At 37.4% G+C, this 21,875-nt stretch overlaps 1 protein-coding gene across 1 annotated transcript; it reads right to left on the reverse strand.

Moving 5' to 3' along the window:
* On the reverse strand, positions 1–21,838 carry LOC146476970 (conserved oligomeric Golgi complex subunit 1-like). The gene is made up of 28 exons (XM_085114092.1): positions 21,708–21,838; positions 21,528–21,612; positions 21,402–21,446; positions 19,405–19,471; positions 18,298–18,401; positions 17,020–17,092; positions 15,973–16,092; positions 14,408–14,473; positions 13,599–13,640; positions 13,399–13,522; positions 12,612–12,725; positions 12,406–12,480; positions 12,223–12,294; positions 11,288–11,369; positions 10,924–11,029; positions 9,415–9,540; positions 8,965–9,206; positions 8,219–8,449; positions 7,366–7,482; positions 6,620–6,727; positions 6,137–6,170; positions 5,777–5,850; positions 4,533–4,626; positions 3,187–3,264; positions 2,776–2,852; positions 1,441–1,735; positions 695–895; positions 1–344 (listed from the first exon to the last, which is right to left on the reverse strand). The coding sequence occupies exons 1-28, from the start codon at positions 21,790–21,792 to the stop codon at positions 228–230; spliced, it is 3,054 nt and encodes a 1,017-aa protein (XP_084970218.1). The 5' UTR covers positions 21,793–21,838; the 3' UTR covers positions 1–227.
* Positions 21,839–21,875: the final 37 nt, after the last annotated feature.

Raw genomic sequence — 21,875 nt, forward strand, 5'->3', positions numbered from 1 at the left:
CAGTTTTATATCATTAATTTATTTTTGCTTTCCATTATACCAATAATTGCTGTACATCTTAGAATTGCCTCTAACAATAATTATTCTAAGTTCTAAACTTGACTATACATGTTTGTTCTATCGGTGGCGGTTTCCAACCCTTCGTAGTGTGCACATAAATGTGCAGTCATTATTTTTGTAATTAAATAATTTATTATTCTTAGTCAGCATCAGAAGAATCTAATAAGTTACGTTGCAGTCAGTCCTTGGCGCATGCTCACATTCGTGTTAAAAAACTTGTGATGGCTAAAGAACGCTGTTCGAGCAACAAAACCCTTCGCCTCTTCCTGTGGCCTCAAAGATCCCTGAAAAAAAAAATGGTTAGAGGCAATGGTATGAATACAGTCAGTCGAGTACAGTTCATTGTGACCAAAGCGCAAGCTGTGTATGTTAGCCTTCTTAATGGAAGCTCAGACTCCTTTCCCAGGGCAAGTTCTATTATGGTTTCCAGGCTTTTTCTTTGCTCATAAACTGAAACTGTAGTCATTTATTCTAACTAAGAATAACAAGAACTGAAAAGGAAAAGATGGAGAACTTGTAAAAGAAGTTGTCATTCATGACTAAGTACTGAGCAACTTGGGGCACCTGAACAACTTGGCAGTAAATTTCAAACCGAACCAAAAACAGAAAGCGAGCAAAGTATTCCATTCCGAACCTTTTTCTGGATGTGATCCGCAGTTTGAGATCCAGGTCCCGCACTTGAATGAGAACTGAGCGGCAAAAGGGTGAATCGTGGAGGACTGGGAGCTAGCGGCATAACGTTGTGTTGATCGTGAGAGCCTGAGGAAGGTCGCTGTGTTACTCCAAAGGAATGAGCGGAATGTTTGTCCAGACTTGCTAAGACGCCAAATAACACCTACAAATAAAAACACAAGTAACTATTGGAGGAAAGGGTAACAGAATATCAAAGCATGTTTAAAAACGACTCACTTTAATGAAACGATCGATACGCCAATAGGAAAAAAGATACAAAGAGCAGCTTCGCGCATTAACAATCAAAATCACACTAGTCTACCATAGGGGAATCATCAAAATTTTCTAGCTGAATTTTCGATAACGGAAACGTCCAAATTGTACCGCTTTAACATTTTGAGAACTTCAGAGCTACTCAATAAAAATATATCTTCTCTTGCAATAATTCTAAATAAAATTCTTGTTCAGGGTATCACAGAAATCTCGAAAACAAAACTGTCATTATATGAACTATAAATCGAATTCCCATCGCATGCAACAGTACAGTGACAATTGATCACCGGCAATATTTTGCTACCATAAAAACTGAACAAAGAATTTAGGCTCGTACCGTCTGTCATCGCGGTAATTAATAAATAAAACAGTTTTATCTCATAGTAATTGATTACTAATTGAAAATCCACAGATCGTTTGTATTTCTACACATACCCCACATCTCTGAAGTTGCCTGTTGAGGTTCGTAGCAATGTAAGGGGTAAATACGTCCAGATCAAACGGGTCGACACAACTTTCAAGAGCGTCCAAAACTTGTTCGCGGCGGTTTGAAAACTCAGAAGCGTCGTCCTCGCCTCTCCCCATGAAAACAGAGGTCATGAACTTCAGATCAAACATAATCTGCAGGGCCTGGTTTTGAGTTAGACTCGACTTTTGTTCCCGGATGAGTTTCTCGTGTGTTAATAGTACCCCACGTGCCAGGCTCGTGACAAGCTCGTGTAACAGTTTCCTGGAATTACATAGAACACCCGGTTTTAATATGGCGGCTTGTAGACGGTACCGTTGATTGGCTAATGCAATAATAAATCTGATTGGTTCAAATAACGGTATATTATCTCCCACATAACTTTTTACTAATTTGTAACGGGGAATCATTCCACAGTAGTAAGCTTCATTTGATGATGAATATCTGTGTAATAAGCTGTAGTAACATTATCACAAGGAGCTGATTTTTCCTTTATGAATTCAACACATTGTGGTTTTGTTCCTGGCATTCAGTAGCAACGAAAAAAGGAGGCTAATTATAGAGAAACAGATAGATAGTTTATCATATGGCAGCCAAGAGGCTGAATTGTATAATTATTTACATAAATATTTAGAATATTTAAAAATTCAGCACCATCAACTATTTACAAATATATTAATATTTAAAAAAATTAAAAGGAAATAAGAGATCATGGAAAAATGTTTAAAATTGGGAGAATGGAAGAATTTAAAACATCGATAAAAATGAGTGCAAGACTGATTTCTATTTACCTAAGTTGCTATTGGCTCGGCCACACATGGCCGGAATAAAAGATTGTTTGAAGCGTTCATATATCCTCTTGTTTCTTATGTTATACCAACCTCGGTGTTTCTGAGGAGCAGGTGCGCTAGGCTGTGTTGGCCAGAGGAGACTCTATTGACCATGCATATCAGGCTTTGTTTACCGTGCATTCAGTAAGTATTTTATGAACTGATTATAATGACTACAACGAATCACTAAGTATCTTAAGCGCAGCAGTGCTGTCTGATGAAAAACACTGCATGGGTCTATGTCTGCACATATAATGCTACCAGACTGAGATACCCATTCCTTCTGATACCTGAGACTTCACAGATAAGAGAGACATTTTACTCCGATTTCAAGCGACACGAAGACTGCTACAAAACTCTCGTTAAATTAGCAGCATGGTACGATAGCCTGCGTCTCATTCTCTCTCCCGAGCGATGAGGGGCAGCGGTCGAATATACAACTGTACAAAGAATAAAGCTATTATCAAGAGATACCTGTCTAAGGCATGAGCCCCTGTTCTGTTGAGTTCTTGGCAAAGACTGAACAACAAAGATGTTACATTGGATGAAACCTGTCAGCAAAATAAACAATCACTTAAAAAAAGAACGTGTATTATTTATTTACGTCTTTTGACAAAGGAGGAAAGAAAACCAGTGACTAACCCACCCAACTTGTTTGGGAAATTGGCGGACTATCTGTGATTTTGAAACTACCACTATACCTTCCGTGCCAGCCGGGTAACAAAAAAAATCATTTTTATCAATTCCTGCATACCGTCTGTCAATACGCCATTTCCGAATTGCTTTGAACCTCATTACGAATGCGAGGCTAAGTGCAAAGCTTTTCTTCGCACGAAGCCTCAGTTTCATAATGAGGTTCAAAGCAATTCGGAAACGGCCTATTACCTGGGCAGGCACTCTTATAATGGAATCCACTTTCTTCCCTTCCTCTGTTTCTTCTTCAATCTTGATTTCTTCCCAGTTCTAAGAAACGTAATACAAACAAATCCTGTGATCTCAAATTGAAAGATTTTTCGAGGAAGAGGTAGTTTGAGAAAATAACTGAAATTCAGAAAGTAGTATCATGTAAGGGAAACGGCGTTTTGTCCAAATTAGCAATTTCAATTTTGTTAGGTGGCAAGGATGTTTAGCTCCATATTTTTAAAGATTGTTGGTCACACAAGTTAATCTGCACATTCATGATGATCTCACAAGCAGTATGTCCTGTATCTTTCCTAGCTAATCTATGTTGCCTGCCGGTAGTGGTACGCGATAAAACTGAACTATACCTTGGCCGTTTTACGGGCAATGGTGGTGATGAGCATTACCAACACGTTTGGAAATGTCAAGTACAGGAAGAAAAGAAAACCGAGATGGCTCAGTTCAGTTTTTCTTTCAATCGTATCGTGTCGGCATTATAGACATAGGGATTGGATATGGAACCATGCGATCTACAAAAGCGCTAACATAGATAGGCACCACAGCACAACGTTACGCTTCACGCTCACATGCTACGTAAACAATAACCTTTATTTTTTGAAGGCAAAATATACACGGATATTATACGCGGAGATGATCTGTTCCGAGAGGCGAACTGTGAGCTTTGACGAGCAGGAGCCGTGATAGCCAAGGATTGCTGTGCTCAGGCAGATAAGGCGCTATTTCCCGATCGATCAGGGAATCTTGTATTATAACGCCACGATCAAACAGTTAATGCTCTACGCCTCAGCAGTGTGGTCATCGTGATCTGTTCAAACTCGCCTCAGGTTTTCCGACAACAAAAATGAGTGATAAGGATAATACTGGGCGCGGACGATTGTGCAAACAATGTTTGAGTCTTTAGAGAACTGGGAACTGGGTTGGATGAAGAGAATGTACATGTGTAGTGTTCAAAGGCGCCTAGACGGGGCGTGTCCATACATGAAAGACATTTAAAAGTCAACTCTGATATCCAGTCTGGAGTGGACGGGCATGCTTCACTGAAGTTGGTCTTTGCCGTTTGTCATGTGAAATAGAGGAAGGTCGAACTTTTTCTGTTTGAACGGCAAGACTCTGGAACTCACTGACATACCACCTTAAGAAACTAATCTCGGTCAAGGCCTAAAACGACAAACAAGTCTGTCGGGCTTTAGAGCCATTGCGCGCCTTTTATGACTGAAGGGTGCTGCGGATAATGCTGAACTGATTAAATGAATATGATATTGGCACTAACTACACTTAAGCAAAGAAAAGATACAGTGAATACAACTTACAGTCATAGACAACAAAGACGTAGTTTTGCCACCGTGTAGTAACGTCGCTTCCAGTGAGGATAGGAATTGAGCAGATATCCAGTCTTTCCACAACCTGTACAGAGAAAACGGTATGTCAATAAGCCGTGGCCAAAAGGGTCCCTTCGAAATATTAAAAATTAAACTTAAATGCGAGGCCTAGAGGTCACAAATAACAGAAATGAATAAACATGTTTATTCCTTGACCTTTGTTTGTGTCCTCTAAGCCTCATTATGAAGCTGTTAGCATGAGATGAACTTTGCAGAGACCGATTGAGTTATGCAGTTAAGTTATCTTAGAGGTGAAAAACAATTACAGCAACAACAAGTGGCGCTGGTAAAAGAAAAAATCCCTAACAAGGGTCTGCCTTTCAAACAGACTGAGATGTAATACGTCAAACACGACGAGTGTTTCATGCGATTTCTAAACACCGAGAAGCCGTGGGTTGAAAATAACGAGGGGTAGTTTTTTAAAACCAACTTCGAGGTGTTTGGAAATCGGATCAAACACTCTTTCGAGTGTTTGATATAGCTTCTCCAACAGTAAATAATTATTGGAGAAATTCAGCAAAGCAAAAGTTCACCAACTTTTCTGATCACATTTCCAAACCTCCTTCACGGTGGTGATTTCATTTGTTTTCTGATCACGAATTATTTATGCGTTTGAGAAGCAAGAATATAGAGCGATAACGACAGTCACTGAGAACCATTACAAGGATGGACATTTAACGACTGACGTAGCTTAGTGTTGTATTCCTTTCTTGGAATTTCTAAACGCAGATACTGAAACAACTTTGTGTGTGCAGTATAAATGCTTAGCTAAGCAGATAAGCGGCTACAGGCGTGCTTCATAACATCTAACTCTTTTTATTATATAGACACGAGTGATTCACGGGAAAATACACCACAAGTCAGTAAAATTCATACGAAACTAAATCCGGGACCCAAGTGGCGTATTTTCCATATCCTCACTAGTGAGGATATCGACGACGTCATTTCCCGTTTTTTCACGGTTGTTTGTGCAAACAGTTAGTAAAACACTCGTGTCTATACAATAAAAAGAAAATTACACGGTGGTTTGAAGATATGAACTTTATTTTCTCGTGTTAAAAACAATATTTTACCACTCGAAAATAATATTAATATGAAACGTGGTTTTGCAACATTTTCCATAAAGACCTTAAAAATTATGTGTAAAATACTTACAAATAAATACGCACTCATACCTGAACGCGGCAAAGTATCTCTCTTTAAGAAAGTTAGTAAGTTCCGCCATTTTGTAAGATTTCTCTTGTCCTTCCTACGAAACAAAAACATGAAGCGGTAAATTTACCAACCTAATTCCCGCTGCAAATCAATTTCATCCTTTGTCTGTGAGCTTCTGTGCTACGAAGGTTACTCTTTAACACTGTATGGGGATTTTACCAAGAACTCTCCATTTTAAGGAGAATGTCAGTATCGTGGTCTCTGGAAGGCGAAGGGAAGGGGAAAAACACGTTCCTCGTCCAAATCTTCCTCCTGCAACTTATAACCTTCATTGAACTCGTCTACAAAATGAATCTTATGTGCAAACCATATACACAAACCTTCTTCCGCAGGAAGCTTGGTGACTTCGGCGTTCTGTTGAAAAATAATGAACTTATCATTATTAACAGTAAGTTCTGATGTAACTGATATATAACCAGCGTGACTTTTACGTGTTTTTGTTTATTTTATTGTAATCATCATAATCATTATTATTATTATTTCGTTTGTTAATTTGTTGCTGTTCGCTCTGTTGTTTTATTTTTATTAATCTCAGATCTGATTCGTACTTATATCGCTTCATAATTTTGTCCAGTTGGCCTTTGTTGTCACTTTTACTAAATATCCCAGTAAACCAGCACGTTTTCTATCCAAGGGTATTTCTTGAAATGGAGATTTACCCATACAAATAATTGGAGCAATATTACACTGAATAATTAAACAGTAGCGATTTCGTTTTTCAGATTCTACCCGTTGTTATGATGTCTTGAAATACTTAACCAACGCAATACTAAAGTTAAATGTTACATGAAGTAAGATTTAACCTTGGTGTTCCTCGGGATTTATAATCTGCTTCGCTTCCGTCCATGACAAGATTGACATGTGGGCACTGACTAGTGAATGAGTGACACAGTCGACCAACAAACAGAACTCTGCAAAGAACACCACAGGACAGACGATAAACTCCTCTTTCTTCTCTCACTTTTTCTCGCTCCCCTTCCCCGTTCCCGATTACGCTTGTTACGCAGGCTACAAACATCAGCGCTATAATTATCCAGGACCTGAATTCAAAAGTTGCATTTAGGATGATGCAAATTTTAAGGAGACTCGAAAAGGCTTTTTATTCTGGTAGAGTTTGTGAAAAATCGTATGTAATCAGTTGGGCAAACTAGAAACAGCTCTGTTGTTTGGCAATACTTTTAGACTAGTTCTGACGTCATAGCGGTTACCATGGCACCAGTCAGCCATGAATTATGGAGCGGTCTTTAATTGAGCGTCGAAAGTAATTTTTTCGCGTTTGCTTTGGCTTTGCTTTACTGCGCTCTGTGATTGGTTAAATATGCGCCACTTTTTTCTCAACCAATGAGAAAAAAAACCAAAAGTGACTTGCTCTCACGCGTTTTCCCGCGTTTGGCGCCCATTAACCTGCATTCGCTTGGAGCTGTGATTGGTTCATTGCGCTGTTTAGGTCTATTGTGATTGGTTAGAGTAATAACTTTGGTTTTAGTTTTACGAGTCGACACTCAAATGAAAGCCACTGGAGCTGCTTTGAGTTATAATATGCCAATACCTGTCAATATAGACCGTGTCAAACAAAGACTGTGATTTGCCAGTAAGAACTTCCTCTGAGTTCAGCACTAACTTGTCTTTGTGGTCAGCTATTATGTCGTCAATGTAGTGTAACAACCTGCAACAAAAGACAGCTTGTATAAGCGTCTATCTGACAATTTTCATTTTGTTGATATGATTGCGTAAATGCCAAACCAGTGGATAACTGATTGGCTCGAGATAATATTTGCTATCCAGCTCCGGCACGGTACTGTCCTGGATGTTAATTCACGCGTGCCTTTCTATGAAAATCATCCTGATTCCTCGGAGAACCATGGGATGATAGTGGAAAGAGGAAAAAGTTAATACAAATGGTTACCGTAAAAAAAATCATTTTTTCACCTCCATTATCTGCCCCTGGCTCACAGAGAATGTCCAAAAATAAGTTGAGAAATAAAATGGTTAACTGGGGCTGCTTGCTTGATTTATCCTCTCTTGAAACAAGTTATTCACCTCAGAGTCGGTAAACAGTGTTAGATATTTACCTCCACTGCGGTGAGTAATCGTACTTTATATAACCTAGAGTGATATGCTACCCTTTCTTATACAGCCCTCCATAAAGTGTGCTTACAGAGTGGGCTACGGAGGGCCGAATAAAAGGCAATGTCGGAATGAGGCCTCTGGGTGGGGACATACTGACTCAATAAGTAGTTTATGACAACACATTTTATCTGTTCCTGTCAGCCTTTCGTGTCGTTTTCTACAGCATTGAATCAGTGAAGCTGTACTCTCGTTATGTGGGAAGGAAGGTGACTAGTGAGACCTATTCTGGCAGTGAAACAGGGAAATAGGAAAACATTTTATGTACAACTTACTGATTTAAAGCAGAAAAACAAGTTTCTTGCAGGAAGGACTGGATTTGACGAGAATCACCAAATCGGTCAAACGGGTCTGCCTTGTTTCCTGTAAGAAAGCTTAAATCTGAGATTCTGCTCGCTGAAGTTCGTTTGGACAACTCAGCATTCTTATTCTTCTGGGCATCCAAGATAAAATATTGAGCATCTTCAAGAAGTGCTGCTAATTTATCATCAACTGCTTTGCACAATCTGAAAAGCAACAGAAATGTTGTAATATTTACATTACATACAACAGTGAAGGATTGAGCCACCACGGGCATGGAGAGCAATGTTTCTTCACCCCAAGAGAATTTGAATCGGTTTGCAGCAATTTTATTAATTATGTGATAACATTGTGCCTTACTTAGAGCGCGTTCTTCAGGGACTATTGCGGAATAAGAATACGAGGAATACGCGGTTTTCATGTTCTTGAGATTCAGTTGGAACCCATTCTGTTTTGGAATGAACGGAATAGTGGATTTCGAAAACGATTTACTCATAAGAAGAGGAATTGCGTTCTTTTGGAAAGGTTTCCAAGTTTATGGGAATACGCAAAATTCCGTTCTTTTGGGAAGTGATATTCTGTGTATTGAGTTATTCCTGAACCGGAATAAGAAGACACAAAATTATCCCCAAAAATGCGCCCGTAGTTTGCACTTTGCCAGTTCTCTGATATCAAGCGCCGACTGTGCGTTATTTGAACGGAAAACGTATTCTAGTTTTACCTCTGTACAGCAGGAGTGCAGGCACGTGCCTTTAGTACAAGTCCACTGTCCTGTTCATGAGGTACTGTACTCTCAGTCTTGGGAACATCATTTGGACTCTCATGCCACACATACATGGCAATGTCCTTTTCCCAGAGCACACTGAGGTCAGTAGTGTTATGGACGGAGATGTCATCCTGTGATTTGGTTATCATGTTCTTACAAGATGACACTGTGGCATCAAACAGACCTTTCAATATAGCCTAGAATGAGATCAAACAATTTTTTGATGGGTTTGAGCTCTTGAAACAGACTGTTTTAGGAGTTAAAAGGCTACATTAATCCACACAAGATTGAAAAAATTTGAGGCCTTTACACTTTCTAACACATGTAACAAGATTCAGTGAGCATTGATTTCTAAAGATGTTCAAATATTGCATCAAGAGTGACAGTGCAGGCAGCACAAAGTACCTTGGCTCTGGAGAGGAAGAGAGGCTGAAGAAACTCTGCCCAAATAGACACATCACGCCCCAACACTCTGTTACAAAGAGTTGTCCAGTCCAAGGATTGGTCATCACAGTCAGCTGTATTCTCTGCCTGCAAAAGACAAAACATGGCAAGCTTGTTTTTAGCCCTGTTTTACATTGATGATGCTATTTGTTTTTCTTGATCGAACAACCAGCATGCCCTAAAAGTCATGGTGTTAAGTGACAGTTCTTTATAAGCAGACATCCGTCATTCTTGCTGTTTTCCTTAATAGAATTATCTTGTTTTCTGCACGATAAAATTTCACAAAACTAGCTTAAAAATGACATGCAGTTATAAACCGCGATCAAACGTAGAAAACAAAATCCCATTAAAGATAATGTTTCTGCTTTGAGATCTCAAAGATGATAAGTTTTTTGTGAGACTGTGAGTTTACTGAATCATTTTATTATTTACTGGAAAACCGATTCTCCTAATGGTTCCTAAAACTGTTTTACTGTATCGTGAAAGAAAAAAAGTTAGTAGGTTTGAATTCTGAAAGCAAAAGTCTTATCTTTAACAGACTCTTCTTTTTTTTTTTTTTTGATTTTTGTTTTTTGTTTCGTTTTTGTTTTTTTGTTTTTTTCCCGTTTGATCCTTTCCACCAATGACATGCAGGCATTTTAAGTGAGTCAAGAACAATGCCTATCTCGGATCTCCTTAATATAGTATATGTTAGCGGTAAGATGGCGGTCAGACGTGTGTTGATTAGCTCTTGGATTTTTTTTTTTTTTACCAAATCAAGTGCGAAATGAAGTGTGAGCTGAAAAGGTTAAAATCATTGTTTGCATTGTGTTGGTTGGCCCCAGGAATCGAAATATAAATCGTACTTAACAAGAAAGCCATAAAGGCTTATAAAAAGCGGCCTCCTTCATTCCGTATTTATGCCACATTCTACGCCGCTTAGATTTTTAGCCGTTAGAGTGTTCTTTGGGCTATTTCTTTTATATTTCGAACTCCAAAAAAATGTGTATTGTAATTGAAGGAGGAGAGAAACTTAAGCGAGAGGTGAGAGTACGCAATATTTGCTGAAAGTTTAAAGCCCATCGATGGAACGATGGAACGATGTATTGACCAAGACAGTGACATTTCCCCACATAACGCTAACTCGTTCATTGCGCACGCGCTCATTCGTGAGTTAAAAATGGATGTTAATAAGAACTAGCCGTAGTTTAGTGAAACACTAAGCAAGAACCACTTTCATAGGAGTTACAAGGCATACTTTTTTGAAGTGTTTACGTGTATGCGTGTGGAAAACAAAGGTTAGGAAATTCGCGCGTAAATGGTCGCGCAACTGGCATCGGGTCACTTTCATCGACCAATCAGATTGTAGAACGTGGCCGATTTTACCAGATGTTTCCTCCAAGGAGAAGACATCTGGGTACGAGATTAGAACAATACCTTTACCAGACATGCCAACGTAGTACATGTAGATCAAAACAGCAGTTACTGTACCTCTTTGAGTAAGTCCCAGACAGCATCTCTTATAGAGGCCAATCCCTTGAGGGTCCCGATGTATTTGAGCAAACTGCTTACCCCAGTGGTGACATCCTTGACACACCTGTTGATAGTCACTAGAGTTATATACCCGGCCTTGCACACGTACAGTAAATACCGACAAATGTCATGCAAGTCTTGCAATAGATTAAATCCCGCCTAAGGGTGCGTCAAAAAGCAACTCATGGTTTCCTGCCTTATCTTAGTTTCCTGTTTGCTTTGTTAAATGAAAAAGAAAGAAATACATGACCAGCTTGGAAGATATAGTAAGAAAACGTTTTCTCTTTCCATCTTTGTTATCCAAACAAATCAACCAACTCACATTGCAATCCATTCTGTGCAGTTATGATGAATATTCTGTGTGGATATCACGGATGGAAATGCCCTGACTTGTGGTCTATACCCTAGAACAATAAACACATGCAAACATCACAACTCAAATCCTTAATGTATTTACCAAATGTGTAACTCGAAAGTGATAATGTCCATCACATCTTAGCTTGAAGGTCAATATTTATTGCCATTCAGGTTTGATTAATTTCAGTAACAAGCCAGGGTTATACAGTGTAATTTACGTTAGAAAGCTCTCAAGTGTGCACCTATTGGAGACAAGGCGTTTATTACAGACAGGGAGCTAAGCATCTCTTACAATAATATTATTGCAAAAAAATATATATTGTAAGTCTCCTCCCCCCACGCGCCCCCCCCCCCCAAAAAAAAAAACACCACTTTTTGTAACTATGTGATAAAAGCTGATTACACAATTTTGTACCATGTAGTAAGAGCTATTGGAACCCAAAACGAAAATTAGGGTAACCACACTTTCTTTCAGAGATAATTAACAAACAAAACTCAAAAAAAAATTTAAAACACATAACAACATATGGCCTTTTTTTCCAAATTGAAGCTTAATTTTTCTCTAAAAAAATGTGTGGTTACCAACAATTTTGTATTTGGATTCCAAAAACCCTTGCTAAGATTTTACTTTTCCCACAGTCGCAAAAGTACTTTTGAATTAGAAGGTTCCATGCTTGAGTTTCTCGCGCATGCAGACCCAACTAATTTTGAATCGGACAGTACTTCAATAAAATATGAAAATATGAGGAACTGTAGTTAAGGTTCAAGTTAATACAATATATGAAGCTAAACTCAGAATACATGCCTAGGGCTCTACATCAAGAGCATTGCTTTCACTCTCCAACAACAATAAAATGCTCACAAAACATGCTTAAAGTTGGTCTCTTGAGTAAATAATACCTAACACAGTCTTGGGAAGGAATCTTGCACTGGTTACCAGGTCAAAGTCAGGACCAAACAAAGCCTCCAAAGCTGAAATAAGACATAGCACTACATAAGCCGTGAGAATGACAAGACCTAACTTGTCCATAAGTTCTACAGCTTTTGCATTACTTTGAAAAAAAAACTTCTAATGTAACTTACATTCCTCATCACTGTTTGGAGAAGTCTCCCGTTTGATAACATCGCTAAGAGTCTTGAAAACAAGTGCAGGATTATCTAAAATAATGACAATTGAATAACGATTTATGGCATATTGATTAAATATATAGCTTAGTCTGGGTACAGAATTACCGCTCAAATCTTATTCTTTGTGCTTAGGAATGTATAATGTATTGAAAGAAACTGACCCTCTAACTTCTTTTCTCCACTTTCATCATGAAAATAAAACAAAGCATGTATTTGATAGAGACTACTTCTAATGATTCGTACAACATCACAAACTTGCGACTTGATACTTGTAGCTGAAGAGAAAGAAAAAAAGAAAGAAAGAAAGGAAACAATGCCATTAGCTTATTTTGCAATCAAAACCAATTTATGGGTTATACTCATAAATGTTATCAGCATTTCTATAAAACAAAAGGAATAATTATTACATAGTAAATGGTCTGAATTATAGTTAAATTAAAAAATGATTATTAAGTTAAAACTAAACTTCACAAAATACACTGTAACAGTTGAGTAGATAAGTTCGTAAATGCTCTTGCACCTCTATACCCATACTAAAATATTTCCAATTAAACCCCAACAGCCTTCACCAAGCCTTCTCAATCTCATTAACAATTCATGAGGAGAAAACAAAGGAAATCACTTCCATGAAGGAGTTTGGAAAAGTGGTCTTAATAAAATTTAGTGAACTATTGAGAAGTTTGAGAAGCTATATCAAATACTCAAAAGAGTGTGTCATCTGATTTCCAAACACGTCAAAGCAGGCTAAAAAAAAACTTGGCTGCACCTTGTGTTTTGGGCCCCCTTCCTTGTGTTCGGAAATTACATGTAGATGATTGAAACACTCTTCCTTGTGTTTCACATATTACATCTCAAATTGGGATAACCACCATGGCTAATACAATGCGCTGGGTAGGGACAGAGTTGGTGAACTATGTGAGTTAAAAAATAAAAAGAGAAAGAACACACCATGCTGACATGGATGAAAGATCTCTTGTAATGCAGCCTTCCTTGCCAAGATGAACTCAGTAAAGACCTGACGAGGTGAGCTTTCTTCTAACAGAAGAATTGAGCACAAAGATTCTGCAAGCATCTGAAGGACAACAATGTAAAAAAAAAATAGATTATAATAATTATGAAAAAACATTTAAATTATGATAATAATGTACCTGTTCAGTTTGAGTGGCATCCTTTAACAGGGCACGGCTCCCCTAGAAGAAAAAAAGAGACACGTTAAATCATTGAAAGTGAATGTTTAAGTGATTGCAGGAAACAAGGTTGAGCACCTACAGATTTAATTCAAAACATATTTTAGCCCATTATTTTCACTGGTGTAACATGTTCACTTTGCAACAATATTGAAAGTTGAGTAACAAAATGTCTTTTAATTCAAATAAATAGTCAACAAATCCTGTTTTTAAAACATTTCTTAATTGACAAAGAGCAACATAAGTTTAAAAGTGATGTTCGCGACATCAAATTAACCTTTGGACAGGCCTCATTCAGGGGCTTATTTAAAAATCTGAAAAGTCACACTCCATGGAAATAGATTGTTTTTTCTCATATAAATTTTTTTTTTCTTGAGGAAAAACTAAAACAAAATAATGGAAAATATCCAAAGCTATATAAACAAAGAACTAATCACAACAAAATAGAAATAAAAATATACAGTAAATTGATATTATTTACCAAAAAAATCTCAGTGATAGCAGGAACAACAACAACAAAACTTTATTATATTACAAGCAAATAAATGAACACGAAAATACTTCCACATGCAAGTAGTTAACTAATCGAGGCAGGGGAAGAAAAAAAAAACAGAAATGTACAAAAACTGCACATTTATGTCAACACAACAAGCTTTAACAGCTACAGGGTGTATAATAATAAATTATCGTAATACAATGATCATTGAAAAAGTTATATTATCTATATTATTTATATTTATAAATCATTGTAAAAGCCACAAAACCTTTACCTGAAGAATTGAGTCTTTGAAGTGACTAATAGCTGCCCACTGCTTTGGTAAGATTGGGAATGAGGACTGTAAAAAAGAAATGTTACAAGTACACTGAATAATGATTATAACCAAAGCAGAAAAGACTAGGAGTGAAGAACATGCACATGCACTAGAAGTAAGTGGAACTACATGTATACGGTACATGCAGTCATAAAAGATGGGTCATTATGGCACACTTTCAATTCAATATATTGTAAAAATTATCTTGCCCAAAATACAATTCTTTCAAATCCATCTTACAGATTTTACTTTAACTTATTGAAATTTTATTGAGCATAAATTAGCTTTGCCAATTTATGTGCTTTGCATAAAATGTAAGCACAATCTGTCACTTATAATGGTTATTGCCTTAAGTTGTTGAAGTTCAGTAGTTAAAAATTATAAACAACATGCTGAAGATTGTGCAAGTAGCTATTTGTAAATAATTTCTAATTTTCAAATTTAAGGAATAATGCATCAATGGTTTTGGCTTTTTTTTTCACAAATGAAAACAATCCAAATTTGCCAAGGACTTGCATGCCTGTAGACTGATTAATTTTCACATGACGAAAACACTGATTGACCCATATTGAAAGCATTATAGAAAGTGTTAGAATTCATGAAAAGAATTAGAATTGAACAGCTGCTACAAGCCCTTCAATTCTAAATTCTGTCAGCTAATTTGAACAACACTACCCTGGGTACTGAGAGCAGTTGCAAAGAAGTGACCTACGATGATCAGATGGTGAAGCTGTTGTGGGGACCATTAAAAAAAACCCTCTGGGTGATGATGGTTGTTAACATCACTTCCATGAGTTCAAAAACTCTTGCCAACAGACAATGACACTTACATGCAAAAACATAACAACATATCTGGGACTGCAAAAATCTCTCGGCTAACCAAATTCCCCACTGCTCTAGTAAAGCCTGAAGACTCTGATGTTATTTATAAATATTTCTAATGTAGTCAGTAAAATCTTGACATTCTCTTTCTCAGCCATCTGGGTCCATAGCACAACCAAATCTGTACTCACAAACACAGATAATTATGAAGATTGCCATGGCCAAAATGTGATTTACAGTGCCATAAATGTTGAGGCCATCATGAGTGTTTGAAGATCGATGTCTAGTGACTTCAGTACTAATAACCATTTCTAAACGGTTGGGATCATTGTCAAATCAAATAACTACTTTGATTGATTGCTGCGCCACGTGCAGAGAGACCCAGAACAAACTGGTTTGGTACTTAAGGTGAGGTGGTGGAGATTGGTGGTGAGGTTTTTGGCTTTAATTTTTTAGATTCCTCGTTGCATCACATTTTTGCAGCATGGCCACTACTTGTGAAGCAAAAAGGCAAAACCTCTGGCACATAGGCACAACAACACATTTATTTGCTGAATACAGCTAGTGGGGACGATCATACAAAAATTATCATTGGACTGCAGTGGCTTATCTGTAGTCATTAATTTCTTGTGCATGTCACTGTGACTTGTAATTTAAAAAGAGTGAAAACTGTACCAGTAGGATATTATAATATAACTCACCAGTAACTTAGGTGCTGATGAATCACCTGAATCAATGTGAAGGATGCTGACAATGTGACGTGAGAAAAGGTACAGCTGAGCTGCCTTAAGATACTGCTTTCTTTCCAATGCACTCCATACCTATCAAAGTTAAATGCAGTTAAATGAATATTTAACCAAGTTAACAACCACAAGCTTAGCAGTCCTCTCCTGTCCAGGGTCTCTTTCACCAGAGTAAGCAGTGGTTAATTAGTGAGCGCACGCCTGATAGCATGTCATTGATATGTTGTAGTGTGGCACTCTGACTAGTCCTTGAACATTAATATTTGTAACGTGATTTAGCAGTCTGTGTAGCAGTATTCTTCACCATTTTGCCAGCACTTTTTTCCCCTCCCAGACCTTCCCCCTTTCTTTCCTTCCATTGATCCAATTAGTGTGACGGGTGCCTGGAGGGGAATGAGGGGTTATTGCCGAGTTGCAGGGATTAGCCAGGCATGGGGTGGTATTCTATCTGGGGCCTGGCTGGTCACAGTGGATAGGCCCCTGGATTTTCAGGCACCCACCTTCCACTTAAGCGAGTCAGTTGGTTAAAAATGATATAAAACATTTCAAGGTTCTGTAACAAATAAACCAGGCTGGACAAATGGAATGATGAAAGTCTGTTAAAAGTGCTACTTCAATGAAAATCAACAATTTTTTTAACAAGATTTTTTGGCTACAAGGTAATATTTAGAAAAAAATGTAATTCAAAAACAACCTGACAAAAGTATATGATGTTTTGAAGTTATCATGACTTCGTTTTCGAGGTTGTAAAAATGACAGTCATGAAGTAATTTATGCTGAAAAGTGGGTGGGTGTTTTGGCCAAAACCTTCTGTTAGGAGTATGGGTATTTTCTGGAACAACACATTTTGGTGACGTCTATAAGTCAACAGCCACATTGTTTAAATACAGTAAGTAAGCAAAATGTTAATTACTATTATTTAATCTATAGCTTTGACTTGAATGTCAAAGGAAACTGGTAAACGTACACTCGTCAGGTGTATGATCTTATTCACATGAAAAATACCTTTTCTGGGGTATCAACCAAAAGCTTCATTTGGGATGCAATGGCATAGAAACCATTTTTGGTCTGTGAAGTACTGAAAAAAAGAGGGAGCAATTAAAGACTAAGCTTTCCTTCTTTTGAACTTACAGAACTGCAAAATTTAATAACAAAAATTTGGGTTAAATTATCAGGCAATAGCCAACCAAATTTGTATGTATGTTTGGTTTTATCAACAGAGTTGGTAATTAATTTGGCCACTGTTAAGAGATTTGAGTGCTGATGTTTCAGTCGTTAGCCCTTCATCAGAGCAAATCTAAGACAAACGGCTAACAAGCAAAGTGTCAGAACACAAATCACTTTATGGTGGCCAAATTAATACCTTATCAACTCTGTTGAAAAAAACAAACATTCGCTCCCACTCCCCACGGACACAGCACAACAATTTCTTTAGAAACTGACCCCTTTACAAATTTGAATGCGTCTGACATGATAATTATATATTATAATACATGTACTGATCTTCACAAATATTTCAATACATAACAAGGATTAAAATGCTTCCCAGTGCTTTATTTCTACTTAATTGGTATTAAAAGTGTTGAAGTACTGATAAGAAGCATGGAAGAACATGCAGTGTTTGACAAAACCAAGTGAACAGAAATAACAGTGGTCACTGTAGCCAGCCAAACTGTTGTTTTGTTATTTTCAGAGTAGAATGACTTGGCAGAGCATGACTATACTGTAAGTTTTTTTATAATAATAATAATAATAATAATAATAATAACTTTAATTAATTTATATTGCGCAAGTATCAATATAAATTTTCAATTGCGCATTACAATATGATCATGAAACAAAAATAAAAATATATATAATTATATAAAAATATAAATATAAATTCAAATTTATGGGGTTTCCACCATTTTATACTACTTTACTATGGGTGTATCAGGGCCTGAGCAGGCTGAAAGAGATGCTAGCCATACTCATAAACCTATCAAAAGTGACCAGCTCATAATACAGGCAAATCTGACATAGATTATTACATCATTACATAATGATTAGCATGTTATTTAAATTATGCTATACATAAGACAACTATAATATAATTCCCATTCTAACTGAGGAAAGCAAACAAAAGGCACATGTACATTGCATTCATTCAACATTAATTTTCTATTCTCCACATTTGTTTATGCCTCCACTGTGTAGGGATTGTTTTGTCTATTTCTGATCTGTTGATAGCGGCATTTATGCTTAACTATTTTGTAAGGGTGATATTTCAATGTGATAACTTACGTTCCCTTATCAACTGCAGACTGGGCACCACCAACACCATGACATCTGTGGGATAAATGAAGCTCCTTACACTGCTTCTGAATATCATGAACAAAGTTCATCACCTAGCAAACAATGCCAACAGATCAATCTACTGCATAGAAGTTCTTTAATTCAGCTACGGATTGAGGCTTTTTTATATACTGCACATGAATGACATCATCAAGTGGTTTGACCGGCGCACATGATCAGAGTCTAGAGTCCAGCCAGAGCGGCTGGTCAACAAAGTTTTGCAAACTGTTTTGGTGAGTAATGGACAAACATAGGCAAATTTCATAGGAAAGCAAAACTTTGTGATAAAAAATAGACTGTTGCAAGTGACCTCAACCAGGGTTAAAAAAATCTAGAACTTTGTTGCGATGTGAAAAGGAAGGAAATATTTGTCCATTTTTCAATTTGCTGTCATTTTCTTATAAGGCTTTTACCGAACGGTAAAATGCGCTTAATGGAACATGACGCCTTAGGGGTGGTAGGTCACGCAATGTTGTGTCGACCCCAGACAACGATGTATACACGAAAGCCTCATTCATAAATGAATACTCTCTATTCAGTAGGGTTAGGATAAAAGCCTTTCATGGCTAGGAAATTGTACCAATATGTTGCACAATTGTCTAGAAATGAATCTTACCTTTGCTGGGATTGGTTCATGTTTTGTAAAGCCCTATTGATGGCTAGTAGTTTGCCACGTTGTGTCTTTTAGTTTACAGTATGTTTGTACCTATTGGCCGAACTTTGAGTCACTGTCTCGCTATAAAAGCGTCAGAACACTATCCCAGGGCATTATCCTGGCAGTATTGCACGAACGCAAACACGTTTAAAAATTTTGTTTGTGACATTAACAGTAAATATTCAAAATGCTCTGATTGGAAGCAATTTCCAATTTTGGCACACTTAGAATTATGCATTCTTGTCAGTATTTCATAAATAATACTAAAATATCTGAACATACAGCAACACCAAACACAGAATATGTTTTAGAGACTGCACGTCATGGAGAGTACAGTAGCTGATACCTTAGTGAGAGGTTCATTTTTTACTACCTTCTTACATAAAAAAAAAACAATGCACCTGACTAGCACATGTTTTCATCTCAGTAACTGTATCAGCTGCATCAATAAGATCACGATATCTTTCCCTGAAAGAGCAAGATAAATTCAGTTCAACCTTAGTATTATATGAATCATAAAATGTGCAGTTTCAGAAATATCCATACCCCACATATGCAGACCTTATGATCCCCACCTCACCCCTCTGGAAATTCTATTTTGGCTTCATACATTCCTTTAAATTTTTGGCTTCAGAGACCCTGGCACTAAAATTTTCAACAACCTTCTGTCGGTGGGACATGGATATGAGCTTTACTGAGAGTGCAACAGTAATAATTTTTTTTAGTAAAACATTAACATAAAATTAGTCTGAAAGTACCGAGAGTTCATTCCAAACTTTGCAAGTCCATCTAATCTCACAAATGCACATACTATTATCCATTCAAGAAACAGAAAAAGTTTCCAAGTTACCATGACGATACACTGTATACAAGAGGTAGTTTGGGACAAATTATACTCAAGGTTGTTAAAACACAAGCTGGAAGTGACTTTCAGGAGTGTTATTAAGCCCTTGGCAAACACACTCACAAGTTGTGGTAAGTTTGAAAATGCCAACTTGTGGATGCAATCTTGTTTTGGGCAGCCAAACAATCTCACAAGAACACACCAGTTAGAAGTACAGTATACATGAACATTTGTACCATACACACTTCATGTAGGTTTTCATGAAGTATCCAGATATGCAAGTTTGTATGGTAAGATTATGAAAAAGTATGGCTGATTAGTAATGGTAATCAGACTGAATGGAGTACAATTCAGGGAGTAATCCAGTGAGTTATTTCAAAACGGCCAAGCAAATAGCCCTGAATTGTATGACACAAAGTCCGGTTACCAATTAATTGTGTAAACAACAAAAGAGAACCTCAGAAAAAGAGTATTTAATTTAAGTACACACTTTTCTGTTTTCAAGCTGAAGCTTGGCAACCAGTGCTCGGTCGAGATTTTTCCTTGATTTTAATTGGCTAGCATGTGCCGAGTAGTTGAATTTCATTGGCTAGTAACATTTTCTGCTCTATTTTTATTGGCTGTTTAACCGTCCGATTTGACCAGTCCGAATTCCAAGCTGACAGGTCAAATCGGACAGTTTTGGTACTGCAACAGCCAAATTAAGTGATAAATAAGAGTTTTTAAGAACCAATCAGGTTTTTTTAGAGCACTTTGTTATGGAAACAACTAGAGCTGGAAATTGCTTTCAACTCCTGTGATAATCCACTTCAATCTGCTTAAATGTCAAAATAGGACATCTTGAAACAAGGATCACGTTTTAGTCAGACACCTGAAATATGGTATCAAATACGACAATAAATGACCTGTCAATGGTATTTAAATCTGTTTCATTGTTGAGTGTGAGTAGGCAATGGAAGCAATAGATGAAAAAGTAAGGTGTAATAATTCAAGCATGCAAGGCCAACAAGGCATGAAGATCCTGAGAAAAGTATTACTCCTTTGTTCAGCAGTCGGGACGGTTTAAGGAATTTTGGCTGATATGAACAATACAGAAAAGCAGAGGAAGCCCTTAATGACTACTTCACTCACAAAGTAGATTCAACTTATCAGAATCATATATGTTTCAAAGCACGGAGCAGCAAGGTGGCAAAACAACACCCCAATTCACGACAAGAAATATTGCAATAATAGGCTGCAACCAACCCAACCATAAGATAAGAGAGATGAGACATCAAGTTGTTCAAAGAGGCAGGTTACACAAGCTACAATGTAAATTGTTGGTGAAAGGAGTACCGTAAAGTTAACACTAGAGCTCCTATCAACAACTTCAGCAACACTGTACTAGCCTAGGCCATCCATGTGCAACTGGTCCGGGTCGTTTTTTTTTAACCCCGAATCTATAATCTTCTGTATTGAAAGATAAAGAAAGAACAACAGAAGGAATCCAGTGACAAAATGTCCCGGGGTCGTCACTTATTTGCAAATGTGTTATTTTAATTTAAGTACCCTCACCCAACCATCAAACGTAGATCTTCTTTCTTCCTTTCAATGTCACCCCTGTGGAAATAATAAAATACCTTAATCCACTTGCTGTCCAAATAGAAGTAGTAAAAGCTTAATAGAAGGCTTGTAATGAACCTTGTTTTGTGTTCCACGGCTCGGATCTCCTCAATAGTGTGACTGGAAAAGAGGGCATCACTGTCCATTTCAGCATCCCAACAAACTAAACAAACATTAATAAATAAGTATCCCTTTAGTGGCAGACGAGACGAAATAATAAAGATATGTAAATGAATGGTATGTTAATGTTGGACTAACTCGATTCAGAATTGCTTTGACGTGGCGACAAAGGGGACATTTGCGGTGTCTTGGGAGATTTCGGACTACGTGGAGTAGCCGCCATCTTGACAAGCTAACCCGTCCCAGCCCTCTCGCTTGTGCGCGGTTCATGATGATTGCGGAGAAGCACTGGGGACTAAATTTTAT

This window comes from Pavona decussata, unplaced genomic scaffold (genome assembly GCF_977016875.1).
Source record: "Pavona decussata unplaced genomic scaffold, jaPavDecu1.1 SCAFFOLD_72, whole genome shotgun sequence".
Lineage (NCBI taxonomy): Eukaryota > Metazoa > Cnidaria > Anthozoa > Scleractinia > Agariciidae > Pavona > Pavona decussata.